This window comes from Sebastes umbrosus, chromosome 7, assembly GCF_015220745.1.
Source record: "Sebastes umbrosus isolate fSebUmb1 chromosome 7, fSebUmb1.pri, whole genome shotgun sequence".
NCBI classification, from domain to species: Eukaryota; Metazoa; Chordata; class Actinopteri; order Perciformes; family Sebastidae; genus Sebastes; species Sebastes umbrosus.
Genome location: NC_051275.1, coordinates 32,724,303 through 32,746,736, shown reverse-complemented (window position 1 = coordinate 32,746,736; position 22,434 = coordinate 32,724,303). Strand labels below are relative to the sequence as shown.

The 22,434-nt window shown below is 38.7% G+C and overlaps 1 protein-coding gene across 2 annotated transcripts in view; it reads left to right on the top strand.

Annotated features, from left to right (window-relative positions):
• LOC119492025 (mitogen-activated protein kinase kinase kinase kinase 5) overlaps positions 1-22,434 on the top strand; it is a 39,479-nt gene that overhangs the window by 2,654 nt on the left and 14,391 nt on the right. For both annotated transcript variants that reach the window (XM_037776337.1, XM_037776336.1), the window contains 13 exons: positions 13,129-13,186; positions 14,005-14,095; positions 14,426-14,490; positions 15,156-15,211; positions 15,447-15,494; positions 16,531-16,573; positions 17,985-18,057; positions 18,251-18,382; positions 18,670-18,732; positions 19,426-19,507; positions 20,216-20,332; positions 21,331-21,412; positions 22,288-22,340. In XM_037776337.1, the coding sequence (XP_037632265.1) occupies positions 13,177-13,186; positions 14,005-14,095; positions 14,426-14,490; positions 15,156-15,211; positions 15,447-15,494; positions 16,531-16,573; positions 17,985-18,057; positions 18,251-18,382; positions 18,670-18,732; positions 19,426-19,507; positions 20,216-20,332; positions 21,331-21,412; positions 22,288-22,340 (915 nt within the window). In that variant the 5' untranslated portion in view covers positions 13,129-13,176. The remainder of the gene's footprint in view (positions 1-13,128; positions 13,187-14,004; positions 14,096-14,425; positions 14,491-15,155; positions 15,212-15,446; positions 15,495-16,530; positions 16,574-17,984; positions 18,058-18,250; positions 18,383-18,669; positions 18,733-19,425; positions 19,508-20,215; positions 20,333-21,330; positions 21,413-22,287; positions 22,341-22,434) is intronic.

Here is a 22,434-nt window from a genome sequence, read left to right as displayed (position 1 = left end):
GTTTGGAAGGAAATCTAATAGTGATTGATTTTAGTTTCGTTGGTTGATTGCAATCACAACTCGAGTGCAGGCTCCAGCTCTGCAGGAGGAAGTGGTTTCACAAGAAGTGAAAGTATTCTTGTCAATAGCTGATGGTCTTTTTTGAGAATTTTTACTCGAACTTAAACAGAAGTCAGTCTGAGTTCTGCTAGGTTGTAGTCAAATGTCTTCTCTTCAGGTGCTGATTTCATATTTACACTTGTTTGAAAACTATTTTAGGTTCTAAACTCAATATTTGAAGGACAGAGACTTTCTGTAAGATGATTCAGGCTCAATAAGGAGTCAAAGACAGTCAGCTGTGTTGAGACGGGATCTAACTTGACCCCTTGACCTTGATTGGGTGACTGCCCTTCCACACCTCTGCCCTTTATAACATTAATACGTTTTCTTTAGTGTATAATCACTCCAAAATAAGAGTTGTTGTGTTTTTCGTTACGTTAGAATGAGCTGTTTATATCTACATAGGGAGCAGGTCCTCTCTCCACAGAGTCCGCCATGTTGCTCCATACTTGACGACCTTGAGGCCTCGAAAAAAGGGAGGATTTCAAAACCAAAGTGGGGGGTTTGGGGGTCCTTCCCGAGAAAAAATTGAGTTTCAGAGACTTTGTTTCCTGCCTTCTTGTGATTTCAATGAATGAAAATAACAGAAATATTAAGTGCACTGCAACAGCCTTTTTGTTAAAGCAGCAGTGGGTAGAAACGGAGAAAATAAGATTAAAAAAAGTTATTTTTATAGACACTATATCCTGACAGTAGTGCATGAGACAGGTAATCTGAAAAAAGTCATGTGTCTCTGTGTCCTCCGGTATCCTCTGTGTCCTCCAGTGCTCCTAACGGCATCTGCAAGATTTCACAGACCGGAGGAAAACTGCCAGCTGCCGTCTCTGAGCAGCTGTCAATCACTCGCGAACTCCGATCAAACGGTCAAACTAGGCAGCGCTGATAAAATATGAACTAATATTCTGTTACTGTAAAGCCTACTTCTCTCCTCAAATGTTTTCAGAAACATCTTGTAGTGCATGACTTAGCTGTAAAAAGAGAAAGTTTGTGACCCGTCCGCCCACCAGCCGGAGCACAGCCAATAGGAACGCTCTCTCTCATTGAAATGACCTGTGATTGGCCAAAGTCTCCCATCACGGGCTAGATTTTTCTAAAGCCTGAAAACAGAGCCGTGAGGAGGAGCAGAAGTCTAGTTATCTCTCAGAACACTTGATTTACAATATGCTGAAAGGTTATTATGCAATTTTTGCCCAATTATGCCAAAAATATATACTGCCTACTGCAGCTTTAAATAGGCCTACTTTTAATTCTACTTTTAATTCTCAGGAAAGCAAACTGAATAATTCTCCCGTCTGGTGTGAACTTGTGTGAATCTCTGGTATAAATTAATATTCATCAGTTTAATTTACTGGATCTATAATCTCCTCCTGTTTTTAGCAAAGTCATGTGATCCCCGTGCAATATTAAACATTTTCAATCCATCTTTTCTGCGGTTGCTGCTTTGCAGCTCGGCTCTGCTAAACATGCCGTGCTTTCTGCCCCCGCACTGCATCTATGTGATGACATTGCACAGAAACCTATACTATACTATATCTATACCGCCGCTTTGTCAATAGTAATAATAATGAAACTGAACGTTGTGAACACGGGACACGAACGAACACACAGAAAGAGAGAACGACTTCATTCTCTGCACCAGATGTGGTGACAATTGAAAATTAAAAAATGGATTGAGCTTGATTATATTATATAACAGGGCTGTCGAAGTTAACACGATAATAAAGCGTTAACGCAAATTTGTTTTAACGCCACTAATTTCTTTAATGCAACTTGCAATTTTTTGGTTGTAGTGGGCTCAGTTTTGAAGCTAGTTGTTGCCTGTTGGGCTGCAGTTTGCCATGTAGTGATTTGAGCATATTTTTATGCTAAATGCAGTACCTGTGAGGGTTTCTGGACAATATCTGTCATTGTTTTGTGTTATTAATTTATTTCCAATAATAAATATATACATACATTTGCATAAAGCAGCATATTTACCCACTTCCATGTTGATGGGGTATTAAATACTTACATAAATAATACAAAATCTCACTTTAAGGTACATTTTTAACAGATAAAAAATGTGTGACTAAATGGACAATCATGGGATTAATTGTGATTAAATATTTTAAATGATTGACAGCCCTAATAATTGGACTTTTGGGATTGTGATTTACCTTTGAGTGTCTGTTTGCAGCGCTGAACTCAAACTGTTCAACAATGACATACAGTAGTGTAGTAAATGTTAGTGATGCAAAGCAGGTTAGCTGTAGAGCACACTTCCTCTAAACGGGTCAGTCGACACCGCTGTTATGTTTAACAGAGAGACAGAGAGATTTGCATAGTTGTTCTTCCTCAACATATGGACACACACACAAACATACACCCACACATTCAGATATAATCTCACATGCACATGTTTGCAGCTACGCGTTGCCACACTCACAGTCAAAGTGGTGGTCCGTCTGCAAATGCAGCACTTTTGCACCATCAGCAGTGGTGAGAAAGTAGGACTTGTGTGTGTGTGATGATGATGATGATGAAGACCATGATAGAGATTAGTGGTGGAATGTGACTAAGTACATTTACTCAAGTACTGTACTTAAGTACAAACTCAAGGAACTTGTAGATTACTTGAATTTGATACTCCTTTACACTTCTACTCCACTACATCTCAGAGGGAAATAGTGTATCAGGCCGGTCGCACGAAAAGGCGTATGAATGACACAAAAATGTGCAAGGCATTTAACGTGCAATAAAAACGTTGTTCTTGAATTTCGTGTCATTTTTACGCCGTGTAGTCTGTACTGACTGCGATGTAAACGCATCCACATAAATATGTTACGCTCAGAGTTAGTGACGTAGAATAAAAAGTGAGAAAGTGCTTATGGCGGACGGAAAGGGAGGCAGATGAATCCAACAAACACGGAACTTTCAACCAGGAGACCGGTGTTTTGTTTTGTGAGTGACGTTTGTGTTTTCCGTAATTATATTATGTTGATTCCGTACATATATTACTTAGTTTAAGTCCAACCATGATGTTTTTCCTAAACATAAATGAGTGGTTTTGTTGCCAAACTGCGGACGTTACCTTAGTTTTGTTGCGTGGCGTACAAATGGCATGCAAAAACTCCTAAAATGCGTCATGACACGCAGAATGTCGTTGTAATGTTTTGCTATTTCTACACCTTCCGATGGACAGAGACGCTACAAACATATGATGATCTTATAGACCATGATGCATTGCTGTAGATTAAACTACCCAACATGATATAAAGGAGGTAAAATGCAACATACACATCAATGCAGCAGTAATATTAATCCAGAAGCATCAGATAGAATAGGAAAACACTAACGGGGAACATTTGACTGCATCATCAATACTTTAACTTTTCAAACTTTATGTACATTAAGCTGATAATACCACTCGATTTGACTGTTATCAGGCCATTAAATAGGCGTTATCGCTCGTATAAGCACCATAGATGTGGGTTATTAGGGGCCGATTACGTTGTAAACATTGTGAAACTTCAAACCAACACATTCAAACTGAAATGTTATGTTTTTAACACAAACAAAACTGCTTTTTTTAGGTTTTGAGTGTGCATACTTTTACTTAAGTAAGGGTGCATGATGCATTGCTGTAGATTAAACTAGCCAACTGGATATAAAGGAGGTAAAATGCAACATACACATTAAAGCAGCAGTAATATTAATCCAGAAACATCAGATGTAATAGGAAAACACATGAACATTTTACTGCACAATGAGTATTTTTACTTTTCATACTTATACATACAGTGTTGTTTTACTATGTTTACTTATGTAAAGGATGTGAATACGTCTTCCACCACTGATAGAGATAATCAGACCTAGTTCATACCAAAATGCCATTTTATAACGGTGCAGCAGCAGTAGCCAGTCAGAGAGAAGGATGTGGTGACTGCTCTGGATGAGTCAGGTTTGTTTAGTACGGTTTAGCTTTCACTGCTCATATTAACTACTCCGGGTTATTTGTGAAAAGGTGTGATGTAAATTGCATCACGTTCTGTGGTGTGTGAGAAGCTGTTTTTCACAGTGAAAGAGTTAAAGCGTCTAGATCAACAAATGCCCAAACGTTCGTAAATTAATATTAATGAATCAGTAGTGTGTCATATCAACCAGCAACACAGAGTCATGTACTGTATATACAGTCAACCCGACCTCATGGGAAGGCGTATAAATAGCACGACATTACAGCGGCATTCTGCGTTTCATGAGAACGCATTTCAGGCATTTTCGCATGTCATTTGTACGCCATGCAACAAAACTAAGGTAGCATCTGCATTTAGGTTTAGCCAACAAAACCACTCAGTTAGGTTCAGGAAAAACACCATGGTTGGGCTTAAAATAAGTGTGTAAACTAAGCAAAATACGTACGGACACACACGGGACACGAACGGCGGTCTCCTGGTTGAAAGTCTTGTGTTTGTTTGACCCATCTACCACCTCTCCCACCCGCCCTGAACGGACTCTCACACTATTAATCCTACGTCAATTGCTCCGACTGTCGAATAACAGCGCGGGTGGGTGTACATTGGAGTTAGTTGAAAGCTCGGTTCGTCACATACTGTCAGGGTGCCTCAGTGCGTCGGTTTCCAATGCCGAGGGGCGCTGACCAAGCGGCAATATTTGATGAGTTGGGAGTGAGAACGGGTTGGTTTGTTGAACCCATCCACCTCCCCTGCCACCCGCCATCAGCAGTGTTTCTCTCTTTTTATTCTATGTCACTAGCTCTGAGCGTAGAAGATTTATGCAGAAGCATTCATATTGCACTCAGTACATGGCGTACAAATGACGCGAAAATCAACGATGGCATTTTTATTGCACGCTAAATGCCTTGCGCATTTTCGTGTCATTCATACGCCGTTTTTGCTGATGCAGCATGGAGTGATTTAGACAGCCTCAAAAGGGTCAAAACAACACAAGACTTTACAAAAAGTTACAGAAAAAAAGCAATCAAGAAATTGTATACTACAGAAAAACTAGAAAAAGAAGCAATTGTATATAATACCAAGTAGTTCCTGGTTACATTTGCTTTTATTTGACAACTTGAAACAAGTATCATCACAGCAGACATGCTGGCATGCACCCAAACAACATTTCTACCTGCTGAGGCATCAGGCTTTCCACCATTGTGCTGGAAACCGGAGCTGGATTTACCTGTTGGACAGTAACACACTGCAAAGGGTGGATGCATTGTAACGTTTGTTGAAAACTGGTATATCATATCCCTTATCTCTTACAAAGAGAAATACTTTTTACTAAAGTATTTACAAAATAAGCCCATATATGTATATACTGTATATGATAACATTATTTAGAACACAATTTGAAAGCAAACTGAATGGGCAGCGTGATCAACAGATAAATCGTTCATAGTTTATACGTGTATATATACAGAGATCAAATCAAATGTCTACATATCACTGATAATATGAAGGATGGAAAAAATAAATGCATAAAAAAATAAATGACTCGATAAATAAATGAATATGTCATTAAATGCAGCAAAAATAATATTAAAAATAAATGTAGCCATTAATTAATTGATCAAATGTGACATAAATGGATATTACTGTTTTAATTTGCTTATTTATTTATTTATTTTTCATTAATTTATTTTTCATTTATTTTTTATATATCCATTTTTAAGTGTGTGTATTTATTTATGAATTTATTTATTTATTGAGTCATTTATTTATTTATTTATTCATTTATTTTTGATTTTGGCAGGTTCTGTCCTCCATATGATAACATTATATTATATATATATATATATAATATTTTATATAAATATTGGTTTGATGATTGATGTTTCCTTCACAGCTCCACACACAGTTTCAGAGAGTTTACCTGTATGAAATATGTGTAACAGTGCTCTGGTGTTGACTCAGACTTGACTAAGCTAACTGCAACTCTGCATCCGATCATGTCAGGGTCTTCCTCCTCTTACAGTAAAAGCCTCACTCTCCTTATCAGATGTGGCTTGTGCTACTAAGCTGCAGTTGGAGTTGCTGCTGTTCAACACTGTGCAGCGTTTTAGTCTCACAGAAGCTGCGGGCTGCACCTGTGCTGTGTGTGCAACCTCAGGCGCAAAAAAAAAATGAAGAAGTGAGATAAAAGAGCAGCGGACTACATACAGAACCTGCAGCGTCGAGTTAACTGTGTCAGGTTCCTGCTGAAACTGTGTGTGTGTGTGTGTGTGTGTGTGTGTGTGTGTGTGTGTGTGAGTGTACGCGCGCGTGTGCGTGTGCGTGCATATTTGTGTTTTACAATGAAATACGCTTGAATTTCTGGGGTCAATTTATCTTTAACCCAAAAAAGAGGAAGAGAGATCATTTATGATGCCGAGAACATCAAGCAAATTGCACCCAAACACCAGCTAATGACTGGTGTGTATGTGTGTGTGTGTGTGTGTGTGTGTAAGTGTGTGTGTTAAACTAAATGGCCCACAGTCAAGTGAATATTGGATTATCAATTTAATATCTGTGTGTCAGCTCCTACAAAATATCCCTAGTGTGTTTAGCTTCCCTATAATATATTATGAACAAATTAGGGCTGTCAATTGTTTTTTATCTGTTCAAAATGTACTTTAAAGGGAGATTTATCAAGTATTTAATACTCTTATCAATATGGGAGTGGACAAATATGCTGCTTTATGTAAATGTATGTATATATTTATTATTTGAAATCAATTAACAACAGAAAAAAATGACAAATATTGTCCAGAAACCCTCACAGGTACTGCATTTAGCATAAAGAATATGCTCAAATCATAACATGGCAAACTGCAGCCCAACAGGCAACAACAGCTGTCAGTGTGTCAGTGTGCTGACTTGACTATGACTTGCCCCCAACTGCATGTGATTATCATAAAGTGGTCATGTCTGTAAAGGGGAGACTCGTGGGTACCCATAGAACCCATTTACATTCACACATCTTGAGGTCAGAGGTCAAGGGACCCCTTTGAAAATGGCCATGGCAATTTTTCCTCGCCAAAATTTAGTGCAGGTTTGGAACGTTATTTAACCTCCTTCTTCTACAAGCTAGTATGACATGGTTGGTACCGATGGATTCATTAAGTTTTTTCTAGTTTCATATGATACCAGTATCTTGTCTGGCTTTTAAACTGAGCCCGCTACAACCTCTGAAAGATTGATTGTGTTAATGCGTTAGAGAAATAAGGAACGTGTTATCATCACGTTAACTTTGACAGCCCTAGTTTATCCTCCATCCAACTATATATACGACCCCGTCCAACCTGCACAATGGTTAATGGTTAATGGACTTGCATTTATATAGCGCTTTTCTAGCCTTCTGACCACTCAAAGCGCTTCACACTACATGTCAGCATTCACCCATTCACACACACATTAATACACTGATGGCAGAGGCTGCTAAGGTGTCAGCTTTGCCCACCAGGATCTAATCTAAACATTCATCATTCACCCATTTACACTCCGATGGCTATGCCTTCGGGAGCAATTTGGGGTTAAGTGTGTTGCTCAAGGACACATCGACATGTGACCGGACGACCTGCTCTACCCTCTGAGCCACAGCCGCACAGACATCAGCCTCGCTTAATCTTATGACTGTTGCGACACCGAATACAAGTCATGTATTCATTATGAACCCCTAGTGAAGCATACATATACGATGCAAAAATGCCGAGCCTCGTGGTCCTTTTACGTGGTCGCCGGATTGTGAACATGATCAAACCTGCTGGTTTCGTTGGCTTCAGCAACAAAAGAATATGACTTTTTTATCTTGTGCATGTTTTGTGTGTGTTATCACAGAGGTCAGTGAAAGGAAAGACCCCTGAAACTAGGAAACGCACACATCAAGATGGAAATGTTTCTGCGGCTTCCGCTTTCACGTCCAGCTCATGTGTGTGTGTGTGTGTTTGGTTGTTTACTTGTTGGATGTCTTTCCTCTCAGTGACCTCTCTGATGTCACACACTGACACTCTGACACACACTCCTTCGATTGAGTGGAGTTTCCATCGTCATTGTTGTTTTCATCATCTTACTTTTGTCTCGACTGTACTCCACATGTTGCTTCTGTTGCTTCCAGGAAGATATGATTTACCTGCTATGAATGACTGTAACTAGGAACGTTGTGTAATAACATCCAGCAAGGTGCTTCACTGGTTCATGTAATCTGCTCTCTAACGATAAACGTGACTAAACTTCCTCAGAAACACATTTCAAAGAAGACGTCAGACTCTGCTGATCTTCAAGTATTCATTTCTGTCAAGTCTGTTACACATTACTGATTTGTGAAGTTATTTGTAAATGAACACCCGGGCCGTTTAGCTGCTTCTATTTGCGTTTAATTCATTTCTTTGTGTTTTGAGTCAGCGCACATATAGTATAGTACTTCAGGTGAACTGTGACTCTCTCTCTCTCTCTCTCTCTCTCTCTCTCTCTCTCTCATGGACAGCTGTTTCAAGCTCAGACAAGCCGAGCATACGTAAAGAACCATAAAGTATACAAAGTATAGAAATAGAAAATACTTTATTTACAAAAAGCAGAAATCTTTCTTTGGTTTGCTATGTGAAAAATCTGCTATTAAAAATATTAAAACACAACATATCACATCCAGACAGGACACATGGAAACACATTTACATAAAAACACAATACACCAATAGAAGCCGAATGGTTAAAATGGATAAAACCACGACGGCCTGGGTTTGATTCTGACTTTAGGACCTTTGTTGCATGTCATACCCCTCTCTCTTGTCTGCCTCCACACTGTCATCTGTCGAATAAAGGGGAAAAATGCCCACCAAAAAATAATCTTTAGATTACTGGCCTGAATTATCATCCCAGTCTGGCCGTGTTTTTATGTTTAAAGGTTCACTATACGGAATTCAGAGCATTTCTGTTGCCTCCCCACGGCTCTCAACATGGCGACGGCTGAGCCGGCAGCTAACGGCGCTAACAGAGCTAACAATGGCAGCAGTGCTGACCGAGCTGACGGTGTTAACCTGGGGGGTGGGGGGAACCGGTGGGCTACGCTTCCGCAATGACACCGTTGGTCGGGACGGCATTATCGGCTGTAACCACCGTATGAGCGCAGTGCAGAGCCGTGAGCGAGCCAGAGGGGCGCGCTTACATGCACTAAAAGCACATGCAGCCGGCCCGGCGATGTCAACAAAACACAGAGAAGCTCTGTTTACAACACACACACAGAGAGAGAGACTTCATTCTCTGCTCAGGTAGACATTACTCCTCTATATCTTTACATAGACAATAGTTGGTTGCTGCTATATTAATGCTCTAGATATAGAGAACCTTTAGCTCTAGTGGTACGTAGTATCTGGATATATCTCTAACCTTAGAGATATCCACTGCTGAAACTCAACAACCCAACCAGGAACAATGTCCTAATTATTCTGGATAATCTACAGAGGTCAGAGGTGAGGTCAGAGTATTGACCTGAATAAAAGAAGCATTGTTTCTGTAAGGACACATTGCTGTTGAGTTTTTAAATTTCATTTATGAAAGATGTGAGCATAACAAACCAAATTGTATTGACCTCCACTGTATTGGGGTAGAGGAAGAAATCTCAGAGACGGAAATCTCAAAACCAAAACTATCCTCATGCCTGAATACCACGAGGGGAATGAAAGTGTCTGACCCTTTAAGGTCAGTTAGTGGAAGAGTAGTGTTAGGTGTTGGTTGAATAAGGAAAGCGTTTCTCGTGAATGTAAGACAGTTGTTTACGAGCGTCCTCCACCGCCACCACAACACCCCGACTTTCCACTGTGCCATTTCAACGTCAAACTCAAAAGGCCACCGACATCAACATGTCTCCAACTGTGAAGTGTCAGCTTCCAGTTTATCATTTAATTTTCCGACAATATGAAAGTAGACGTTTGACAGAGGAGGTGGTGACCGCCTGCCTTCTAGGCGTGCCTTTAAAATGTTTTTCGTATTGGGGAAAATGTGTTTCTCATTTAATTAGCGCCTGAATGCTAAATGTGTTCAGTGACGACGGGGAAAGACGTGTAACGGTGAATACAATGTACATTATGAAGCAGTTTATCTCTTGATAGTAGTCATAGTACTTTCCAGCTGAAAGTATTTACACTTCAGATCATATTTGGTGCTCAAATATCCATGCGTCATGTTTTTAAAAATCCCTCTCTTGAGGCAGTGGAGTTTCCGTGTCTCTGTGTACGACCTGTCCTGCTCTCGCTGACCGAGTTCTCTTCTGACTGTGTCGTATTTCACCAGCATGACAGAATGTGAATCAGTATTTCCTCCTAGTGAAGTTGTGTCTAGACTACAGTCTGCTTTAAGTAGCGGTGGAGGAAGTATTCAGATCTTTTTACCTAAGTAAAAATAGCAATACTACACTGTACAAATACTGTAAGAGTCTTACATTCAAAATCTAGTACAAAAGTAGCATCAAAATATACTTAAAGTACCAAAGGTAAAAGTACTCATTATGCAGAATGGCCCATTTTCAGGATTATATATATATATTATATTACTATGTATATGTATATTGTACTATGTATGTACAATATACATATTGCACTATATATACAATTTCTACTATACCATATATATATATATATATATAAATATATATACGTATATATATATATATATATATAAATATTACTGGATTATAATTATTGATGCATTAACGTGTTCATCACTTTAATGTTGCAGCTGGCAAAGGTGGAGCTCATTTGAATTAATTTATATATATAATTAAATGTACATTATTACACGACTTTGTTGAATGCTTGATTCTAATTAGTCAATTATGGCGTTCTACAGCCTGTTATTTCTTTATAGCAGACCGTTGCTATGTATAGCAGACCGTTGCTATGTATAACAGGCCGTTGCTATGTATAACAGACCGTTGCTATGTATAACAGGCTTTTATTATGTATAACAGACTGTTATTATGTATAACAGACTGTTGCTATGTATAGCAGACCGTTGCTATGTATTGCAGACTGTTGCTATGTATAACAGGCCGTTGCTATGTATAACACGCCGTTGCTATGTATAACACGCCGTTGCTATGGGCACAGTTGTGATTGTGGAGTCTGGCGGGCCGTATTTGTGTCAAATTATTGATTTCTTAAGTAAGTAGCCGTGTAATGAGAGGGATAATGTACAGCTGGCGGGTCATTGTTGTGATATAAACCCTGACAGGGCGACGCAGCACCCTGAAGCAAATTTTGATACTTGACCGTATAAGTCATTATAAAAAACTTTATAATGTGTCATGATTATTGTTATAAAGCATTATGGATATTTAGGAGTGCTTATAACTATAATTATACAGTGCTATAAGCAGTTTATAATGAATTATAAGTATGTTTATAATGCATTGTTTCCCTCAGATAAATTCTTTGTGGTCATTTAAATTATAATATATGAACTCTAATAGACAACATTATATACACATACATTATTTTAACAGCAGCGTATTCTGTTGTTTGTCTGCAGCTTTGTGTCTCTCTCTCTGTACTGTATCGTCATTGTAAAAAAGACTTTTAATCACAATGACTCTCTAGTTTAATAACATCTGGAATCATCTGAACAAAAGAGTGGTCAACTAGCTTTATCAGCTTGGATCCATTGACACCGTATTTATGTGTGAAGGAATTTGTCTTTATGGTTTCTGTTTATAAATAGTGTCAATAAGCAAAGAGAAGTGAAAACACTTTCTGGTATCACACTTTCAAAGGTCACCATGTCCGCCTGCTGTGTGTGTGTGTGAATATACATGCTCTAAATGTGTGTGTGTGTGTGTGTGTGTGTGAATACACATGCTATAAGTGTGTGTGTTTGTGTGTCTTTAATGTCACAGAGTGGTGCGGTGGGATGTTTGTTTCACTCCACTGATCTGGACAGAAAACATTCAAATGAAGCTCTGCTGGCACTAAAACAAAAAAAAGAAAAGCACCACATTTACAAGTTCTGTCATCACAATTTCTGTATTCCAGTATTGAGGGAGAACGCTGTAAACGGCAAGCACTAAATGAGCTGCGAGGGCGACTGTGCAGCGTCAATGTTACGTTACCTTCACTAAGAGTGCTCGTTGTTGCTGCAGACATGCTCAGATTGTTATTATAGGTGTCTGACAACATTACGGAAAGGACCCTACAGAGAAATAAAACCTTTCTCTCCATCCGGTCTGTTTGTTATTGTGTCAAAGTCCCGCTCAAGGAGACGTCTCGTTGTGAAATCTGAATATCCGTATACTCTGGCTCAAATAAATACAATTCAGTGACCTCATCCACATTGTGGAAATCATCTAAACATTCAGCCATGACATTGAAAATCTTTTAGATAACACTAAGCTACGCTTTCTGTGCTCCAACACAACAAACTCTCACGTTTCCACCATGGATGTATTCCACTATTCCACCATTGTCTTCAGCAACACGTCACCTCGCCAGATTTCACAACGAAACTTCTCCTTGAACGAAACTCTTTCCATGTTGTCAGACACTTATAGTAACAATCAGAGCCTGTCATGGCAAAAACAAGCACTTTTAGTGAACGTAAATGACCCTCCAGGTTGAAAAATACTGAAGTTACCCTTTAAGGGGTACTTTACTTGAGTATTTCCATTTTATACTACTTTGTACTACTACCATGTTGTACTTTTTACTCCACTACATTTATGTGACAATTTTAATTACTTTGCAGATTCAGATTCATAATATAGAATATAAATAATAAATTATGATATCCAGCAGTATATAAAGTAGTTGTTAAAATGAGCTCCACCTTTATCAGCTGCAACATTAAAGTGATAAACACATTAATGCATCACTAATTATAATCTAGTAATATATATTATTCTGAAATGGACCATTCTGCATAATGAGTACTTTTGGTACTTTTAACGTGTTTTGATGCTGATGCTACTTTTGCTTTAATAAAAGATGTGAATACTTCTTCCACCGATGCCAATGACTGACAGCTACAGTATAAAAATATGAATCTGTATATTTCTGTGTGTTCAGGCGCGTAACAAGCAGAATGGAGAGCTGGCAGCCATCAAGGTCATCAAGATGGAACCAGGTGAGATGTTTTACTCATTATGATCCCGTTATGGGAGCTGTTAACAAGACTTTACACTGCAGTAAATGCTAAACGGCAAATAGAGAGAGACTCATTATTTACTTTATATTTCCCACAGCGACATCAGTTATACAAATCAAAGCTATAAACCAACCAAAGAAAACAAGCTGCAAGTGCGTTCAGTTATACCTCCAACAGTTTGATTACACCGTGTGCATTGTGATGAGTTTGAATCGCATAAATAAGAGACCTGATTGACTCATTCAGTGTACCTGCTTATTATCTAATAAAAATGTATTTGTTATAGACAAAGCAGATTAATTCTGTTTTATTTTAAACTCCAAACAACAGAACTTTATTTTAAATTCAAGCAGAGATAATCTCAAAGATGTCCAATGTGTCAGACTGAATTTTACTTAAGTGGAAATAAAAGTTAAAAAAATGGATATGAAGTGGATTGAAATGTAGACTTGGCCTCGATGACTCTATCTCCGTTTGGATGCTTGCCTTTTTGATCACTTTCCCAAATGACAAAAGGGGGAGTATAAGTGTACAATTAAACCTTTCTTATACTCAAATATGCACACATCAGTGTAAGAGATTAAAGCATGTATGTACTGTTTCTGGGTAGTTTAAATGCATTTACAGGGAAGTAGTAATATAACAGTTGAGTGGGAGACTTGGCCTTGCAACCCTCCCAAATAAAGAGCTAAAAGTGTGTTAGCATGTAGCATGTAGAGCCACTGACTACACTGTGTTCATATGTAATGTGATGAAAATAATAAATATGTATCCTCTCTTTCTGTCTGGTTCCACAGAGGATGATTTCTCCATCATCCAGCAGGAAATCGTCATAGTGAAGAGCTGCAAACATCCCAACATAGTGGCGTATTATGGCAGCTACATACGGTGAGCCGTCTGCCGCTCTGCTTCCTCTCGCTCTCTTCATTATCATTATTATTATTATTATTAATCAGACTGCTGCTATGTATAAAAGACTGTTGCTATGCATAACAGACTGTTGCTATGCATAACAGACCGTTGCTATGTATAACATACCGTTGCTATGGGCACAGTTCTGATGTCGGAGTCTAGTTATGTTATATACACATACATTATTTTAACAGCAGCGTATACTGTTGTTTGTCTGCAGCTTTGTGTCTCTCTCTGCTTCCTCTCGCTCTCTTCATTATTATTATTAATCTCAGATACACAAGTTAACTCCTCTTCTGTCTGCAGAGCTCATAAACTGTGGATCTGTATGGAGTTCTGTGGAGGAGGCTCTCTGCAGGATATCTACCATGGTGAGAGACTGTGTGTGTGTGTGTGTGTGTGTGTGTGTGAGTGTGTGTTTTATGCTGAAGTGCCTTAAACTTGCATTCTCATTAACAGCCAGCAGGGGGCGACTCCTCTGGTTGCAAAAAGAAGTCTGATTGTATAGAAGTCAATGAGAAAATGAGCCTAACACTGACACCACGCTGCTGGAGGCCCCGGCTGTATTGCTGGGCCTGCTGCAGTAAAAGAAATTAGGTTTTCTAAAGGGACTCTGGTGCTCGTAAACGCTACCGCTTTTGTCCGGAGGGACCGCCAAAATCTACACAAAATGATGATAAAATTAAATTAAAATGTAGACAATAAAAATTAAACTTTGAACTTGATTCATGACTTCATTTCATGACTAAAATCAATAATTACACTCTGCATTCAAATTAACATGTAAAGATGTCAAACAGAACCGCAAATGCAACCTTCTTCCTCCTCCTAAGTGCAGAGCTACAGGATTACTCAAGGCTGCCTGCAGAACGTAAACACGTGAACACAAAGAGAGCTGAACAACATTCAGATCACTCTGTAAAATCAAATTGCACAACCTTTCTAATGAACCTTGATCGCTTAGTTTCCAGTCATGTATTGCACTGTAAATTATTCCTACATTGAATTGTTATCACAATTAATTTGTGTCCCACAGTGACTGGTCCTCTGTCTGAGCCACAGATCGCCTACATCTGCAGAGAGATGCTGCAGGTAAAGTCACACTGATTATTCATTATTAACTTTACTATTAATAATCTGAAACTGTTGATGACATGACGTTCAAGGCACAAAAACACACTTCCACTATTTTCTGTTTTGTTCCCTTTATTCTTTGTTTTCTCTTCATGGCTGAAGTGAGTTTAATGGGTGAAATTAATAAGTAAAAGCTGTTATTTTGGTGACAAACTCAGCTGTCAGTTTTTGATTGACTGATTTGACTCACCAGGGTCTGGACTACCTGCATGCACAGAAGAAAATCCACAGAGACATCAAGGTGACTTTTACTCTACATTCTTGTTTACTCGTATCTTGTATTTGTTTGTGGTAAGAGCATGTTAGACTACGGTAAATTAAACACTAAAGGGATAGTTTGGATGTTTTGAAGTGGGGTTGTGTGAGGTACTGATCCATAGTCATTGTATTACCTACAGTAGATTGAGTTTGGAGAAACAGACAGGAGTACCAGCACGGGAGCAAAGCAATGTACTGCTGTGGACGAGGCAACAGCAAAATAGATTTTAGACACCTAAAGAAATCGATATCGGTTTAAGTGTACGCTATATTTAGAGTATTTTCACCGTTTTACCTTTATAATGACTTCTACGGTCAAGTATCAAAATTTGCTTCAGGGTGCCGCGTCGCCCTCTCTGGGTTTCTTCACAACAATGACCCGCTAGCTGTACATTATCCATAGCCATAGCAACGGTCTGTTATACATAGCAACGGACTGTTATACATAGCAACGGTCTGCTATAAAGAAATAACAGACCGTAGAACGCCGTGATTGACCAATCAGAATCGAGTATTCAACAAAGCCGTGTAATACAAACATATGATGATCTTATAGACCATGATGCATTGCTGTAGATTAAACTAACCTAACTATAAAGGAGTTAAAATGCAACATACACATTAATGCAGCAGTAATATTAATCCAGTAACATCAGATAGAATAGTAAAACACTGACATTTTACTACACATAAATACTTTTGATGTTTATACTTTAAGTACATTTTGCTGATACATACTTTTACTTCAGAAAGGTTTTGAACGCAGGAGTTTTACTTGTAGTGGAGTATTTTCACTGTGTAGTATTAGTACTTGTACTGAAGTGAAGGATCTGAACACTTCTTCCACCACTGCAGCAGAAAATGAGCAGATAGTGAAGAGAAGATAGTGAACCTTTAGAGTTATCAGGTCTCTGCGTGGGTTTGCTTAAAGATCACTGAGTGGGTAAAGGAGAGACTTTATATGATAAGATGTTTGTGTGGTTGTGTTGATGTGACTCTTGTCCTCTCTTTACCTCCAGGGTGCCAACGTCCTCCTCAACGATCAGGGCGAGGTCAGGCTGGGTAGGTGGATGTTTGCTCCGTCTGCTCTATCGCTGTACCGCCGTGGTTAAGATGAGTCACTCGCTGCATGAGCGACGGCTCAGTTAGCACATCTCTTAGTTAAGGACTAAAATGGTTGAGAATTTATTTTGTGTTGGTCTGAATTCAACACTTAATATTTGGATTCAAAACGTTTCATTTTCCTGATATGATTTTCCCATGAATACACCACTTTGGCTGACATTTTAAAGAGGACCTATTTATGCTTTTGTGCTTTTCCCTTTCCTTTAGTGTGTTATATAGTTTTTTTGTGCATGTAAAAAGTCTGCAAAGTTACAAAGTCCACGCCAAAGGGAGTTATTCTCACAGAAACACTTCTCCTGAACTGACTGAAATGCCTTGCTTGAAGTCCCGTTTTTTCTTCCGTAACATGGTGATGTCACAAAGTAACACACTTTGCCTAGAAGCTGGTTTGGCACGCGCCCAGAGAAAGCTAGTTCGAGCAGAGCTGCATGTAAAAGGTCTGCAAAGTTACAAAGCCCAAAGTCCACCTCAAAGGGAGTTACTCTCCCCCACAGAAAAATAAAGCGTTTTTTTTTTTTAACATTAAAGCATGTAAACACGTTCTAGTAGAAACCAAAAATACAAGTATGAACATAAACATAAGCACAATAGGTCCTCTTTTATCAAGAAAGGAAGAAATTATCTAGTTGGATATTCCCTTATGCATTGAAAACAACCATTATTAATAATTCTAAAAAAATAACCTTTACATAAAAAAAAAAAGAAAAAAAAAAGGGTTCATGCACTGGTGATACACGTCAGAGCTTTAAAGGTTAAGTGTGGTGGATTTGCTCTCATTTAGTGATGTGGTTGCAGATTGCAACCAACTGAGTCCCCCTCCGCCCACTCCTCCCTTTCAAAGACTGTGGTAACGTGAGCCGCCGAGTACAAAACCGTGATAACGCCGTTGACCTCGTTCAGAGGTCATCCTCACCATAATAACACTAATTTATGAGCAACAGAAGTCAGACGGCGGATGGCGGTACCACGGTTTAACACAGTGTTTGGTTTGTCCGTTCTGGGCTACTGTAGAAACATGGCGTACTCCGTGAAGAGGACCCGCTCCCTATGTAGATATGAAGGACTCATTCTAAGCTAACAAAAACACAACGATTCTTAGTTCAGGTGATTATACACTAAAGAAAACATAGTTATTAATATTATATTCCATTTCTGGTAATAGATCCCCCTCGATGTTACACACTGCTCCTTTAAACTCACATGAAACTCTGAAATAAATAGTAAAAAAATCCAAAGTACACAGACCTGCAGAAACCTGTCATGTGTGTTTTAGCGTATTTTTTTAGTAAAATTGAGTGAGTGGTTATCGTGGTTATTATTTATATTTTTTGTTTCCTCTGTTGTCTAGCTGACTTTGGGATCTCGGCTCAGATCACAGCCACTCTGGCCCGGCGGATGTCCTTCATCGGGACGCCATATTGGTGAGGTCAAAACCCCGAGATCAGTCTCTCTGCTTCACTTCATAATGAGCTTCCTCTTCTTTCTCCTCTTGCTGTCTTCACTGGGCTGTAGATTGATGTGACAGCAGCCTCTTTTGTATTATAACTATACATCCATTCTGCACAGTATCTGTGGTGCAAACATGACTCGCTGCTCTTCCCCTCCTGTCCTCAGGATGGCGCCCGAGGTGGCAGCAGTTGAGATTAAAGGTGGCTACAATGAGCTCTGTGATGTCTGGTCTGTGGGCATCACAGCCATCGAGCTGGCAGAGCTTCAGCCGCCCTTGTTTGATGTCCACCCACTGCGGTAAATACACATTGAGCGTGTACACCTCTACACACACCGGTATTGTGTATTCCCATGTTATGCTACTTCCTACTTCTACTCCACTAGATCTTAGAGGTACATATTGTATGTTTTACTCCACTACATTCGTCTGACAGCTTTGCTCTCCTCACTTGAAGAAGAAAACACCAAAAAATGCTGAGGTCATTGGTTCAGCTTAGACCAGGCCTGTGTTTACGTATGTGACATTCATGCAAATTAATACAAACACAAACAGATTCTCATTAATGTGTGTATTTGTCCTGCAGAGTCCTGTTTCTCATGTCCAAGAGCGGCTACCAGCCTCCTAAACTGAAGGACAAGTCTAAATGGTAAATAAAATCACATTATATTTAATCATTAAAGGGATAGTTCAGATGATTTGAAGTGGGGTTGTATGAGGTACTGATCCATAGTCAGTGTATTACCTACAGTAGATGACGGTCAACACGCCACCAGTTTGGAGAAACAGACAGGAGTACCAGAACGAGAGCAAAGCGATGTACTGCTGTGGACGGGGACAGCAGCTAAACAGATTTTAGACACCTAAAAAAATCAATATCAGTTTAAGTGTTCGCTATATTTTAGAATATTTTCACCGCTTTACGTTACTGTCAGACAGCCCTTTCTGACGGGAAACTGAACTGTTGTATCCATCTATGCTCTCGCCAAAGCCACCAGACTCCATTGAAAAAAACTGTAATTTTACCTTGCAGATCACGAGAGTTGCTGGTCAACCGCTCCATCGGTCGGTTAGTTTGTTTGTGTTATTGTGTGACTTTGGTGAATCTGAACCAACCAAAGTCACACAATAACACACTAACCGATCGAGGCAGTGGTAGACCAGCAACTCCCGTGTTCTGTGAGGTAAAATCACAGGTTTTTTCAATGGAGTCTTGTCTTTGGCGAGAGCATAGTTAACAGCTTCAGTTCCCCGTCGGAAACATAGACTGTATATAGTATATATGTGCTATTTTCTTACGTTCCATGTCATAAAATGCTGCCAACGTGTCTCCTGTCTGCAGGTCCTCCATGTTTTATAGCTTTGTAAAGGCCATGCTGGTGAGGAACCCGAAGAAGAGACCCAGCGCCTCCAAGCTGCTCACAGTCAGTACTGCTCACATACTGTACGCTTAGTTCAGCTTTATAAAGTGTCCGTTCTGCATCAAGTTAACCAGTCTATTGTGAATGTGTACGAGAAGACAAGCAGTCAGTCGAAAGAGGTGAATAATAATTATAACTAATATTTTCTTGCATGATCTTGAAGATGTAGCAACTCTGATTCGTACACAAACTGTCATGAGGGACAGTTTGAAGGAGATATTACACAACTTAGAGCGGCTATAATTTATATTTTTATAACAACAATATATCAAATGAATAAAGTGGGAAGAGGTTAACGCCCAGAAATAGAGATACAGACACCACCACACACTTCTAGTGGGTCAGAAGTGATGATTGAGAAGGATTACTTTTGTAGTCTATACATTATTTTTTAGGGAAATCCTACTCATTGTGCCGATGGTGATATATCAGTGTTGTGTTCATAACTTTTTTTAGTTATTGCATGTTTAAAACAACAGTTGACTAGTGCTCAGTCTTCTTGTATTAAATAACTACTGACTGACTGTCATCTAGTCTCAGTCAGGTGTGCATCTTTCTTCAGTCTTTGCTTCCTGTAAGCTTTCTCTATACTTGGGCTGGACCGAGCTGGTCTTTATCATCTTCATCATCTTACTCCTGCTTACTCACCGTTTCTGTTGTCTCTCTCTCTCTCCCTCTCCATCCTTTGCTTCCGGTGTCTCCTCTCTGCAGAACACATTTCTGACCCAGCAGTGCCTGAACCAGGAGCTGACCCTGGACCTGCTGGAGAAGTTTCGACACCCTGAGAAACTGAAGACCTGCCTGGTGACGGAGGACGACGACATGGAGGTCTCGACCACATTCTTACTAACACTTTATATGATAAACTGAGATGAAGCTCTCTATAGATATTCTGTTCAATCACGATTCCATCTTAAAGGGGCTCTATGTAAGAATCAGAAATTGCTTGTTAACAGTGACACCTGTGGCTGTTAAGTCAACGACAGTCAGCGTCCTGTTCCTCGCGCTCACGTTCGCACTACGTAGACGTGAGCGAGCATCGGACAAAACAGTTCGGCGACACACACGAGACTGAACGTGATTGACAGGCATCATGTTGATGAATGTTAGCAACATTAGCAGCTAAAACCACAACATCACTATAGATTTCACATGCTTGGCAGTAATGTTAGCTCACCAAACGAAGGTCCCTCTGTGAATCAAAGGCCCCATCGATGTTGATCCTTGTTTTCTCCCCGACGTCAATCACATTCCTGTTTTGCGAGATGGGTTTTGCTAGATATAACTTTGTTTTTTTGTGCTTCTGTGGAGCTTGTGTTGGAGTCTGAGTTGTGGTGGAGGCTGGTCGTTTGTTGGCGTTAGAGGACTCCATTTTTAACCGAACATTAGCTATGGTTGCACACTGTTAGCCCTGCAGCAGAGCTGAAAATAAAGGCACTCGCAAGCGTGCATGAGGTCACATCCGTTGTATTTTCCCAGAAAAAACGTCCCAGGTTCTTCACATTAAAAGCAGTCTACAGGCTGATAGAGGAAACCCAGAAAGTCGCGTAAGGTTAAGTTATGACCTGTTTACACATTGGCAATAAAAAATGATTAATACACATTAATACGTGTAAAAACTTACATACAGTCCCTTTAATTTAGTCATTATAGATGAGTTTGTTTTTGCTCATTGCTTTTTGTGTGTTTAACTCGACTTTGCACTTGAAATGAAACTTTAATATAAATTATATATATATATTTTTGCCAACTGGTGGCGAGGGTGTCTGTCACAGGTGAGATTATAGACCCTGATAATGAACCACATGTTTTCTTGTTGATTTAAGGTGGCGCTGCCTGGATCTTTGAAGAGGATCCAGTCTATCAACAAACACTACCGGGCAGAGAGGACCAGCTCTGACATTAGCTGTAAGAAAACAAACTTTACACTTTGATGAACCTTTTAAGACCAAACACATCCGATTTTTTGGCCTGATGCTGCGTTTTAAGAAATTTGCTTAAATACATTTACGGTTTCATAACATGTACAGTACATAAGGGTAATCAAAAATAATTTATAATCTGTTTTCTGTAATCTGTTAACTGTTTTGTGATTCATGACAGCAAAACTAGCAATAGCTGGTAAAGGTGGAGCTCATTTTAACTACTTAATATTTTTATATTAAGTTAAAATATATACAAAAATAAATACAAAATATTTAACCAGGTAGTAGTGACTAATAATATTTAAATAAATGTAAAACATTATTATTATTATTATTATTATTATTATTGTTATTATTAATATTAATATTGTTATTATTATTATTATTATTATTATTATTATTATTATTATTATATTGTTATTATTATTATTATTGTTATTATAACAACTATTTATTGGGTAGCTTGTGAATTTCCCCAGTGGATCAATAAAGTTTCATCTTAATATATAATAATATAACATCATGTATTTGCTGTTTATATTTTATATTGATAATTATTAAAAGTTTTAAAATAAATGTAGTGAAAAAAAGTATATTATTATTATTATTATTGTTATTATTATTATTATTATTATTATTATTATTATTATTATTATTATTATTATTATTATTATCATTATTATTATTATTATTATTATTATTCCAGGCATCATTTCACTCACTGTTGCTCTCTTTATTTATTGGATGATAAGAATACACATTTATTCTGCTCATATTGAAGTTTCTCTGGATACATTAAATGAAACGTTGATGTAAAAAGTGTCGTTATGTTAAATAGTTTTTCTTGTGTTCGCTCAGTGGAGCAGATTTACACTCAGAGGCCTATGAAGAAAGAATCACCAAACGCAACAGTAAGTTTAGGACTCATTTAGTACTTAGTACTACAGTTGTACTTCTTAGACTTACATCCATACATTACACACATGTGCATCATATGTACTTTAC